General features: G+C 46.8%; 1 protein-coding gene across 1 annotated transcript; it reads left to right on the top strand.

Moving 5' to 3' along the window:
- Window positions 1-1,170: 1,170 nt before the first annotated feature.
- Window positions 1,171-12,131, top strand: LOC144138420 (18S rRNA aminocarboxypropyltransferase). Its single transcript, XM_077670691.1, has 6 exons — window positions 1,171-1,581; window positions 1,646-1,832; window positions 2,468-2,661; window positions 9,173-9,343; window positions 11,162-11,210; window positions 11,937-12,131. Exons 1-6 carry the CDS (start codon window positions 1,458-1,460, stop codon window positions 12,061-12,063), a joined length of 852 nt encoding a protein of 283 aa, XP_077526817.1. The 5' UTR covers window positions 1,171-1,457; the 3' UTR covers window positions 12,064-12,131.
- The last annotated feature ends 1,405 nt before the right edge of the window (window positions 12,132-13,536 follow it).

Raw genomic sequence — 13,536 nt, forward strand, 5'->3', positions numbered from 1 at the left:
AGAGATATATTTTTATTCGTGATGCACCAATGTGCCAAACAACCAGTACCCAAATATGTTCAGTGTGGCATCCTGTGACCTAGTGCACACACAAAAAAAAGGGAGCAAGAGGCTTCAATGCTCCCAAAAATTTTTTTTTTGTTACTTTTTCGTTAGCACAACTTGGACACGTAAGCACTCTCTACGATTTAGTGAATGTGAAAGCATTAGTGCTCAATTGCTTCCCAATAAATATGCCAGTATTGTGGGCACTGCCATTGTGTGGTGGATCACTGGTGACCTGTGCACCAGTGGGTAAGCTCGATGAAATCACGTACTCTCATTCATATCGTCCTTTTTTCTTTTGCGTCTGCGCCAACTGCTGCTACACTAGCCCAATGCAAAGAACCGAAATGTCCAAACCAACGCGACTGCTCTCCCTCTTCCCTGTTGAAACCACTCTGACATTGAAAAGCAGCCTGCTAACCTTCTTCCTGCGGCAACAAGCGACAAGTGGACCAATTTTGTACATGTTTTTGCCGTTTTGCTGCCTCGGTAAAGCTAGCTAACACACAAAAGGGTGAATGAGGGAACAACGCTGGAGTAGTGAAACACCATTTATGCCAAGCTGCAGCACGAAAGCCTTAGACAGGTGGTGAGCTGGTAGGCATTCGTGGGCATGGCTTGCTGTGACTACTCGAGGATGCCCAATGACAAAAAACAGGTGACGTCACTTCCGTGGGGCGCTCCAGCCATGGAGCATGGACATCATGGAGGAAAGAAAAGTTGGCTCCAGCATGGGCTCCAGCCAGCCGCCGATCGGGCGAGGCTGGAGCACCCCGGGGGTATAGTGCCTAGAATATACCAGTATATTCTAGGCACTATACCGGGGGAAAGGATCCCCGGGGTGCAGCAGCCTTTGCCATAATGCATAACAATCTCCTGAGTAACTCTGAACAATCTCAATGCTAGAAAGCAACGCCAGTGCGGCATAACTACATTACGTTCACGTTATTGTCCCCGCAATATTTTACAAGCTATATTTAGCGTGGTTAGGAGAAATATAAATTGTAAACGCATGCGGAAATATGACGCTACGTTGGTTCATCATCTACTGCTCTAAATGTTTTTCAGGCTCTTGCGAGTTTTCAGATTCGTTCAAATTCTTAAATAAATCCGTTATTGACGTTGGCTGGACTTGAATCTGCGACAGCATAGCTTATGGCTCTGATAACCTCACTTCAACTAATGCAGTGCAGCCAAATAGAATACAAGAAAGAAACTTGCAGAAAAAAAGGAGTAAGCTCAGCCCCTGTCCCACTGCAAGCTTCAACAGTTTACGAAGTTTACGTCCCCAGAGTCATTTCTCCACCTTTTGCAATAGTACAAGTCACGTGATACAAACAACACATGCACGAGGTTCGCAGCAGCCGGTATCCGTGGTATCCGTGTGCTGTGTCAACTTGCAATCAAAGTAAATGGATAAACGTTCTAACAAGAAATGTAGAGGAGGTAAGCACTCCGCTGCCCGCGCAAGAAAACAAGAACGGCTAGCCTCCGGAGAAAGTATGGGGCGAAAACCAGAGCACGACTCGGACGATGGTAAAGTTTGACGTTGGAGCCCTCTGCGCAAATTGTAACCAATGATAACCTCTATCGCATGCAGACGACGATGAGAGAGTCCGGTGGCCTTTCGCTGTGGCCATGTGGGAGCTGGGCCACTGCGATCCGAAGCGTTGCACCGGCCGGAAACTCGCACGCAAGGGGATCGTGCGGCTTCTACGTCTCGGTCAGCGCTTCCCGGGAGTCGTTCTTACTCCCAATGCCACGCGGTGCTTGTCACCGGAAGACCGGTGGGTGCAGTTGTAATACGCGCATTCCACCAGTTGTACTTTTTAAGAATACGCTTATTTAAAACATACTTGGAGTCCACGTTTTTGTAAAACTCGTCAATGCGATCGAAGCTGCCTTACACAACTTCCGATGTAGTGTTGCTCCGAAATTCTTGCTGTTTGCTGTGCATACGAAACGACAAATCGCTTTTCTTGTATTGCCGCGGTTTTTCTCTGATGAGACGATGTAACCTGGCCACGCCATTACAACGGCTGGGACTTCCTCTTTCAACGCCCATGCTGCCTTCACTTAAGGGCCACATCCCCGACATTCTGTTACAAATCTAGAGGTCGCTGCTTCCGCTTATGTCTACGTTTCCGATACTAGGCCCGTACCCTGTTAGCTGTTATTCTTGAGCATAATCTTACCTGTACAAAAAGTTAGTTTTCTTCTTCCTACTTCAGCTTTCGATCTTTCTGTTTACCAATTCTCTTATGACTATGCACTATTTCTTCATTCAAATGTTTGTTTCTAATTTATAGTTTTGTCAAGCGGGCGCATTAGCCAATACGACCGATTCTTGGCCAATCCCCCTGTGGGTATGTGGCCAAAAGGAAATGGAGCAACAAGTTATAGAATGGTGCTGATGTTTCAGGGACATCGTGACAGGCCACGGACTGGCCCTTGTGGACTGCTCGTGGGCGCGCCTGTCGGATGTTCCCTTCGGCCAGATGCGCACCCCTCACCCGCGCCTGCTGCCACATCTGGTGGCTGCCAATCCGGTCAACTACGGCCGCCCTCAGCAGCTGTCGTGTGTTGAAGCACTGGCGGCCGGTTGCTACATTGCGGGTACCATGACCTTCGCTCTCCTTGTGGGGGTCTCTCCGGTTTCTCATTTCGGACTCAACTACTCCAGAGCTGCACCGTACTTTTTTCTTGTTTTTAGCCCCTCGAAGTCATATTGCGAAAGCAGTTGATGTGTTTATTTATTTATTCCTGAAAGATCCCAACGGGCACTTGAAAGTAGGGTTAGAGCAATATATCGTGTACTGCCCATGCCCACAAACTGCTCAGAACTATTCAGAACTATACCACCCAAAACGCAGCATTGTATGAGATATCGTAATTGAGAAAGCAGGGTTGGTCGGCCCTAGGTATATGGGTAACCTGCTCTCTGTATTCTAAAAGTATGATATGGGCTGGTTTCCGAAAAACACAATCCTTCGGCGAGTGTCACAAAGACCAAAACGGATGAAGGACAAAGGAGGCGGGGACGCAGGCGATTTGTCACACATGTCCTCTCCAGGTGTTCCGTCAGGTTTTTTTTTTTTTCATAAATTAATAGTTTTGTTGCACTTGTTGATTGATGTTGTTTGCACTCAAGTCACCATCTCTCTCCCTCCAAATGCACACCTATAACTATCATAGGAATGTCATAGAGGCACTGGAATACACAAATATTGAGGGTTTTATTGAAACCTTATAAGTAGTGCCTTGTGAGAATACTTCCACACCAAGACCATGTCAACACTTGCCGTAATGCATGATTGGCACTTCAGGGTCATGTGCCGTACACTGCAAGGCACCATTAAACGTTGAATCACTTCCGTACATACAGAGGGTAGTACTAGTGTAACTGACAAGAACAAATTGAAGCACTAGGTATTGGATATACCCGTCTCTTTCCCTCTCCCCCTTACAGTCTCTCCCACACTGCAGGCAATTCAACCCTTTCTCGACCCCGCACGGGGCACCTTGAGTAATCTTGGTGACGGTATTGGCAACACCGCGGACCCCAAACCCCCATACTCATGCTGTATCCTACCGTGGCTAGGAGTTTTAAGGTGAAGGGTAGAAACCACAAACGGTGGCCGTCGGAGCCGTGGTCAAGCTCCGGGACCTCTCTCGGCATCAGGGTAAACCGAGCGAAGAAAGTACCCCCGTTCTCTGCTTTTTTTCCATGCTGCATGGTTCTTTCAAAATTTTCTAAACCCACTGATCGGCCCCCCAAAAGGGGCCGCACCGAAGCGAATTTTCCCCCATTGCCTGCCCTATCGTTCCAAATACCTGACAACTTTCCCCGGTTCTTGATCATCGCATCCGAAGATAGTACAAAGCCAGTGACATCTACATCCGTTTTCTTAATAGCTAAGTGCGTTGAACATGTAGGAAAACACTACAAAGCCAAGAAACTGACCTCTGGAGAAATCCTTGTAGAAGTAAACAACCCGGCTCAATCAAAAAAGCTCCTTGAACAAACCCTCATTGGCGACCTGAAAATCAAAGTCACTCCCCACCGAACGCTAAATACATCCCAAGGTGTCATATCCGAATCTGATCTCTACAATGAAACTGACTCTGACATCCTCGAGGGCCTGCGCGACCAGGGCGTCATTGCAGCAAGGAGGATCACTATGCGTCGAGAAAATCAGGAAATCACAACCAAACATGTTGTCCTCACCTTTGACCGTAGTACCTTACCTGAATTTGTGAATGCAGGCTTTCTTCGTTGTACCGTCCGACCATATGTCCACAACCCGCGTCGGTGCTTTAAGTGCCAACGTTATGGGCACAGTACTAACAACTGCCGTGGGCGTTTTCACGTGTGCAAAGTGCTCAGAGCATGACCACCCCAAAGAGAATTGCAACAGCACTTTGATCAAATGTCCGAACTGCGGTGGCCCGCACACAGCGTACTCAAGGACGTGTGAAACATTCAAACTTGAGAAGAAAATAATAAATCTTAAAGTCAATGAGAACATCTCTTACCTAGAAGCGCGTAAAAGGCTCAACGCCTTTGCTTCTGCGAAGTATGCCGATGTGGCTTGCCGGGGGGGCGGAGCGGCGTCTAGTCACTGCGGCCACCCAGTACTGTGAAGCAGACTTGGTGCCGCCCCAGCCCCCCGAGGTGCTGCCTAAGGCTGCCCAACCAGCTGACACAACACCTGTGGCACCCGCAAGTGTTGCGTCGGCCACGAATGCCAGGAGTGACGGCTCTGCCGTCGGTCCCCTTCCTCCGGCTACCAGACCTCAGGTGGCCATGGATGTAGATGTGGCGGGTCCTTCGACCACCTCTGCGTCCAACATGCAACAAACTCTGGTGGGAGGGATTCCTTCCTCCACTTCGAACATATTCCGTGTCGGAGGCCGCAAGGACTCCATCTCGTCGCTGTCCCAGCACTCAGACGAGGACATGGAAATGGCACCGTCTCAGCCAGTGCCAAAGGCGGTGAAAGAACAGCGCTCCATGGCGGGGCGGGGACAAAAGCCAGCAGCCCCCCGTGTCACTGGCCCAAATCATACCTAAGTGTGGTAGGTGATACATCCATCCCTAGTCTTCACCAGCCAAAATCTTCTTTAAACATTTATGGTAGCACAAATAGTTATGCAGTGGAACTGTAGGGGATTAATTAAAAACCTAGATAATATATATGAAATTCTACACAAAACTCAAGCAACCGTCCTGTGTCTACAAGAGACTCACTTGAACCCTAAGCATACCAACTTCCTAAACCAATACTTAGTATTTAGAAGAGACAGAGACAGCTGCTCGCACTGCTCGGTTGGCGTGGCAATCGTTATGTGAAAAGCTGTCCCTTGTCAATCTATTCATTTGCGCACCGGCCTAGAAGCGGTTGCTGTTCGGGCAATTATCTTCAACAAGTTAACAACAATTTCTCACTACATTCCCCCTGAATATCGTCTGTCCAGTTACGAATTTGAGTCCCTTATAGATCAACTGCCAGAACCGTTTTTACTAGTTGGTGACCTTAATGCCCACAGCCCACTATGGGGATCGGAACGCACAGATTCCCGGGGCCGCTTGATAGAAAACTTTCTCTTGTCATCCGGAGCTTGTCTCTTTAACAAAAAGCAGCCGACATACTACAATACAGCACACCACACATATTCACACATTGATCTGGCTATAGGCTCCCCCGTTCTTTTTCCGTCCATCGAATGGGAAGTGGATACAAATCCCTATGGCAGCGACCACTTCCCAGTCACCCTCAGATATTTAGAAAAATGCCCCTACAGTTACATTTCACATGCAAAGTTTAAAGAAGCTGGTGCCGACTTGGCAACGTTTAAAGAGATGTCGAAACTTACTTACACATTAATAGCACACTTAAGTATTGAACTTTGAACATATTTCCAGCTCCTCCCACTACACCGAGACATTCTGGCGATACAAAGAATCTGTTGAAAGAAAGCCTATTTGTGACAACAAGAAATCTAATGACGGGTATAACTCTAATTTTTCGCTGCAGGAACTTATGGTAGCCCTCAACACATGCCGCGCTTCGGCGCCAGGAGTTGATAAAATAACATACACAATGATTCAGCACCTGCACATAGATACCCTCAATACTCTTCTCTTCTTGTACAACAAGATATGGTGTGCTGGGTACTTTCCTCATGCTTGGAAAGAGGCAATTGTGTTAGCTATATTGAAAGAGGGAAAAGATGCCTCTTCTGTGACAAGCTATCGCCCTATTGCTTTGACAAGCTGCTTGAGCAAGCTCTTTGAAAAGATGATCAATAGACGGCTTATCTATTATTTCTTGGAATATCATGGTGTCCTTGATAGCTGCCAGGCAGGCTTTCCCTTGGGGAGGTCAACAACTGACAATCTTATAGCTGTTGAATCTTATGTTAAAGATGCTTTTGCTCATAAACAACACTGTATATCTGTATTTTTTTACATTGAAAAGGCCTATGACACCGCTTGGCGGTATGGCATCCTGCATGACCTTAAATCTGTCGGCATTTGTGGAAACATGTTAAACACACTGGAAAGCTACTTATCAGATAGAACATTCCGGGTACGAGTTGGTGCAGCATTATCCAGGACGTATACACAAGAAAATGCCGTTCCCCAGGGCGGAGTACTTAGCTGCCCACTTTTCATTGTAAAAATGAATACGTTAGGGAGAGCACTGCCACCCACCATTTTTTATTCAATCTATGTAGACGATGTTCACATCAGCTTCAGGTCATGCAACTCCTCTATCTGTGAACGGCAGATCCAAGTTTCTGTGAACAGACTAGCCAAGTGGGCAGACAAAAATGGTTTTATCCTAATTCCGCAGAAAAGCACTTGTGTTCTCTTTTCCAGGAAGTGTGGGATCCATCTGCAACCAACCATACAACTTAAGGGAGTTGACATACCCGTAAAAAGAGAACACAGGTTTCTTGGAGTAGTTTTAGATGATAAGCTTACATTCATCCCACATATTAAACAACTTAAAATGAAATGCATGAAGACTATGAACATCTTAAAAGTCCTTTCCCGCCAGTCATACGGTGCAGATACAACATGCCTTTTACGTGTTTTTAACAGTCTTGTCAGGTCCCGTATCGACTACGGAAGTGTAGTGTATGGGTCTGCCTCAAAAACAGCTCTAAAAATGCTGGACGCAGTGCTGCACTTGGGGCTCCGCCTGGCATCCGGAGCTTTCCGGACGAGTCCTATTGAAAGCCTCTATGCAGAAACGGATCAGTGGTGCTTAGAACACCAGCGTACATACATGGCACTTTTGTACTGCGTAAGGGCGACATCCTTAAATAGTCATCCGCTAAATGCTATTCTTGAAAACAAAGCGTCCGAAAGGCTGTTTTTGAGCCGTCCGTCGCTTCCTCTGCCTTTCTCTATCCTAGTGAAGGTGGAGGCAGAGGAACTTGGGGTTATTTTATCTGAATCTTACAAAACTGACTTCGTTGAGTTCATGCCGCCTTGGCAACTGCGCCCTGTCACCTGTGACATGTCGTTCAAGGAAATTTACAAAAAACATTCACCCACAGAACTCATCCTACAACACTTCCTGCACTTGCAAAACAAATTCCCATACACTGCTTTTTACACAGATGCCTCCAAAACTGCCACTGCTGTGGCATGTGCTGCACACGGTCCCAATTTTGCCAGCACAAGGACACTAAACAGAAACACAAGTATATTTACGGCTGAGGCACATGCTATATTAATTACGCTAGAACACATAACACAAACAAAGATACAACAATCCATTATATACACAGACTCATTGAGTGTTGTGACAGCACTGCATTATGGAAAACCGAGTAGGAACATTGTGCTGAACAGGTTAGTTAAAGAGATAATGGCAGCCTACGCTTTAAAACAGGTCATAGTCGTGTGTTGGGTGCCTGGACACAGTGGCATTCCTGGTAATGAACTCGCAGACCAGAGCGCCGCTGTGGCAGCACTTCGCTGTAGCGTCGACGTTCAGCAGCTTCCCTATCTTGACTGGAAACCATCCATTCGAAAGGCAATCCGACAACGCTGGCAGCAACACTGGGACACTCAGACAGATAATAAACTCCACACTATAAAACCCCAATTAGGCAGCTACTACACAGAAAAACACAACAGAACAACGGAAGTATACATGTGCAGATTACGAATAGGCCATACATACGCTACTCACTCGCACCTTCTGCAGGTCAAACCACCGCCACAATGCGACAGGTGCGAACATCGCCTATCCGTCAGCCATGTCTTAGTTGAGTGTGGGTACTTCCACAAGGCAAGGAAAAAGCACTTCCGGGAACTCTACACTCACATGATTCCTCTTCATCCCTCGTGTTTTTTTAGCTGATCAACCCTTAATTCCAAGTAAACGCCTTTTTGCTTACCTGGGAGACATTGGCTTTTTAAACCGCATATCATACCACATGTAACCTCGGGGCCCCTCAGAGTGGGAGGAAGCTATGAGTGTCTATTTATTTTTTACATTCTCACCCTGCCATTCCCATTTCCCCAATTTTGTTGTTGTTTTAAATGAGGGGCTGTATACACCCCCACACTAACCTCTTTTAATATCGTCACATTTACAGCACCATTTTACTAAAACATCATTCAAAATGATCAACCATTGCGTTGGCGCTCTTTGGCCATCGTTGCCCTTGCGCCATAAAACAAACAGATACTACTACTACTAACCCTTTCTCGAGTGCAGTCTTGGACAAATGAAATGCGAACACGGAAATATGAACCAGAATGCGCAAAAATTGAAAAACACTGTTCATGAAGGTCGAATAATGGCTCGCTTTTGGAATATACTTGGAAAGCCACATTTTTGAACCTTGTTACTGTAATTGAGTCACGCGTCAATTTGACTTGCATGGAAATAAATGGCACTATTTGTGTGTTCTGGGTCATATTTTTGGGATCGCGTTTCATTTGTCCATGGCTGTACATCCTCCATTGAAAGGCAAAACTTTGATTTTTACTTATGGCGCCGTCTGCTGGAGTTTCTGCGCATGTCGGACTCGGGGAATGTCACAAGCCTTAGCTGTAAACCTGATCAGTTGCTGGTATTACAAGTGTGCGCTGTTGCAGGCTATGAGGAGCTGGCCCGCGAGTGCCTGCGGCCCTTCAAGTGGGGCCATGCCTTCCTGCAGCTGAACGGAGAGCTGCTGGCGGCCTATGCGGCGGCCTCCGACGGACCTGGCGTTCTGGAAGTGCAGCGACAGCACCTGGAGCAAGCTCATTGGGACCGGCAACATCGAGGCAGGCACACCTAAAACTCTTGTCTAACATCTCCTACTGGAGAAACGTGCCGTAGTGGGTTTGTAGTACGTATGCAGTCTACGCTTGCTGATATGAGCTCGGTTAGGTGTCCCTCAGGGTACCAGACTAGGAACACTCCTGTTCTTTCAGGCAGCTGCTTGAACAGCACCACCATTCGGTAGCCTAGGGGTAGAAATCACGGGTTTTGGAGAAAACTTCCTGGGTTTGAGCCCCAGCAGGGCTAATTTCTTTTCCGAAACTTTTAGCTCCGATCTGCTCATTCTTTTTGCAAATAAAGACAATTTGGTACCCTTTAGGTCTGTTTAGAGGTGGGGTGTGGCATCTCAACACTTCATATTAACATTCTGCATCACAACAGAAGTGCCCAGCTTGTACCTATCTCGGAACGGAATATCGCCTCGGTTAGTCCAGTTTTAGTTTTATTGCTTGACGTCACTAAATTTAGCAGTCCCGTCTTGATGTAAAATAGACTAATTGGAGTCACAGAGCCACACACTGGATATGATGGTGTTGGGGCAGTCTAGCGTCACTGGGGGCGTTCTAGCATTGTGTGAGGAATCGTCCATCCGCTAACTGGTGGTCAGACAAATGTCGCGTGAGGGAAATACACGTTCAAAGGTACTTTACCGAATGTAACTGTGTGCGGGTAGTGGCGGTTTCAGCTATCAGAGTCAGTTTCTTTGCCACCTGGCAACAACGCACCTCCTTGGTTGTACGGTGGAGATCACTGGCTCCCTTGCCTTGTAAGTGCTTCAGCATTAAAAGGGCCATGAAGACAAAATTCAAGTTTGGTTCCTAAAAAAGTCTGCTTTATCTTCATAACAATGATGCAAACTTTATCGCAAACTTCAAAGAAATTATCTAGATATTGAAGGGGCGATGCAGATAAAACACAAGTTTGTTTTATTCAAAAGCATTCGTGTTTTATAGTGCCCCCAGCGCTTGTCCAGCAGCAAACGGTGCCCTATTCACGGAGAAATTAATCAGTTTAGGTTAAAATTTTAATTCTCCCGTCAAATCGTGTGTTTTCACAACGTCAGCAACGAAGTCATAAGTGCGTGTACTCAAACGAACTTCCACTGTGTTATTCAGCTCTGCAGCCTTGCTTGCCGTCAGTCCTCTTAGATGGTGCTACCATACTCATCCACAGACTGTTGTCTGCCGTTGCTTTGTTTTTTACCGTATTTGCGCCTGGCTTGTTTTTGCTACTCTAGAAAGAAATTGTTTCGTGAAACATGGGGTATGCTTGACAAACAGGGTCATGTAAGACAACTCCAAAGCGGCGGGCTGCTGTGCAACAAAAACAAGCATAGTGCGCCCAGTACCAACAGCAGTGCGCATCGGTACTTCCATGTTGACGTGCATTTTCGTAACTTTCATTGTTTACCCCACCATTATTACTGCTGTAAAATGAATATGCATTACACTTAAGCGCAAATAGTTCATTCGGAAAGCTATTAAACCCTGCCTTAATTTGCGTTTTCTTTTGCCAGCCTCTGCCAATCGCAGAGCTGGGCATATATGACATTACAGGTTTCGCTGCGGGAAATTAGCTAGTCGGTCGCAAGGCCATTCCCTTTTTTCTTAATTATATAGCTTATTTAACTGAAGTGTGCACTAAGAGTGGTGTCACTATGATTCTAACAAGGCAATCTTTCGAATGAACCAAACTTTTTTTTGTCTGCATGGCCCCTTTATGGAAAGTGAACAGATCCTTTGAAGCATGTCACTTATTTTGCATCTTTTGACCAGTATAACGGGAACACAGTGTTGACTGGCTGTGTGTCATCGGTGCAGGGGAGATGGAGCTACCGCCCACCGACAGCAGTAGCAGCAGCAGTGACAGGTGAGATGCCACGAGAGGCCTTGATGTGAACACAACTAGTGGGATATGGCAGCGCTTCTGGATGAAAAACTACATGGAACACGACACCCCCTCTGTCGGGGTATGGCAGCTCCTAGCTGAAACACAACTTTTTTTTTTTTTAATTGCGATAGCATGCCTGTTGGCATAAATACTATGCTACAAGTATAGGTTGACTCCCGTTTCGTGAAGAAACGCAAGAAGGGAGCGGTGGTGGGGTCCTCATCTTCACCGATGAAGGTCAGGTGGTCTGCCAGGGTGTCTGCCAGGCTGTACCTCGAAGGTGTCGTGTTCTGGCCGCTTACAATGAAGGTCACGTCCACAGCAAATGTTCTGTGTTGGCATCTTCGGCAGGAGCCGTGCAAAAGGGGCAGTTCTGGTCGAACGGGGCATGGTAGCGTGGTGGCCACTCCCGGGTAACAGCGGGAGAGAGGGCTACACCAACACGAAGTCTTATGAAACATGACAGCATCTCTGTTGAGGTAGGGCAGCTTCTAGCTGAAACGCGACAGTCTCTGTTGGAATATGGCAGCTTTTATCTGGAACACATCAGGGAATACAACAGCCTTTCTGTTGGGCTACAGCAACTTCTGTGTGGAACACAAGGAACGCAACCGTTTTTTGTTAGTATACCACAGCTGAGTTACCGTGGAATGAGGTCATGAGTTAAAAATGCGGTATTCGTGTCGTTTTTTTTCTCCCATTTAGCTCTGAGGATGAAGCAGCAGCGTCAACACCCAAGCCGCATGTGGAACAGTCCCAGGTGGAACAGTCCCAAGTGGAACCGCCACAAGCGGAACAGCTGGAGAAGCAAGCAGCCACCATTGAATTATGAGCCACCTGTTCCATGCTCGTTGAAAAGGGGAGGTCAGCTTTCCGCAAGAGTAAACAACTTCAGCAATTCTTGCCTTTCCCTTTCTTTCTTCAGAGTGGTCCGGACACAAACTTTGAACCGGACTCCGTGTGTCTCACCTGTTGGCATTGCGGAGCTTTAAAATCAAAACTGTATCGGCTATTGGCTGGTATGGTTATCGGCTGTATCACAAGTAAAAAGCCAACATGAGGCTATGGCACAGGTTTTTTTGATGTTCTCATAAAGTGGCTGACTCCTACTCAAAAGAGGCATGGTTGGCAGGACTTGGTAGGTGCCTACTCGCGCTATGTGCCAAAAATCTGTGATCAGGTAAACGAATTGTGCAGGTTACTTGGTTCTGATCAAGTCCATGTGTGTGAACAATATCCTTGAGCTGATATGCGAACCGTGAACCTGTTGCTGGGGTTAATTGGACAAAAACGCTTACGCTTCCCGTACAGTGTGAGAAGTAATTAGGGGGCGACACTGCACTTGCAGGAATTTCATAGGCACCGTGTTGCATACAAAGTTTCTCTTGGTCAATAATATGTGGTACTGCTGTAGACATTCCAGTTTACCACATACTGAGAAACTAGTTCAGTTTCAGGGTTCCGGTTCATGCTCTGTTGCCTTTGCGCACATTGTAGTCTTTGTTTCAATGTCAACAACAACTCTCGGTTTGTCAGTTTGTAGTGCACTCCAGTGTGCCAACAGCATCCAGGCCTTGTGTTAAAACGTGGCGGCCTTTAAAGTGAATCGGTGCTTTTGTCTGCATTTGAGCACTTTTACGTTGATAAAATAGATAAAGTTGCCCACAATATGGCAGCAACACATAGGTAGCCACCGGCAGTGTGCTGTTGCGTTTGGTCTGCTGTCTCACACAAACGCACTTTGCCATGTCTACATAATGTGTCTATTTCTAGCTGTGCTGTTGATGCCATTCGCATGTACTGCTACATGTACATATAAACAGCTGCTTATATAAGTGTACATATACTATATATATGCTTGGTCAGGAGAGCGCATAGATGGCAGTGTTTGATGGCACTTTCTCTGTCCTCCGCAGGCAGGACTATTTTATTCAGTATGCAGTCATGTGAACGCACCGCAACGCGACTAAATTAAGTGCAACCAACTTTCGCTTTGTCTTGTAATTGAAAACACATGGAGGACGGTGAGGGTCATTTGTGGTCGTTTGCTTTTGAGCTACGCAGACGCGTACGACACGAGGGGGTGCTGCATGTCGCCAGAACTCCAGTGCAGGAGCCCTAGGCATGGACTGTGGGCATGGAGGCCACGGCCCTAGCATAGAGTTTCCTACAATTTTTATGAAACTCTATGGGCCCTAGGAGCAGCAGGAGGCCAACCTCGACTCTCTAAAGACAAACCAGGGCCCAAGGCTACCCGCCCAGTACAGAAAACAAGTCTGCTCCCTATGAAAAGGTTCATTACTGC

Source organism: Haemaphysalis longicornis, unplaced genomic scaffold, assembly GCF_048455015.1.
Source record: "Haemaphysalis longicornis isolate Haplotype H1 unplaced genomic scaffold, Haemaphysalis longicornis Haplotype H1 scaffold_5, whole genome shotgun sequence".
Taxonomy (NCBI): Eukaryota; Metazoa; Arthropoda; class Arachnida; order Ixodida; family Ixodidae; genus Haemaphysalis; species Haemaphysalis longicornis.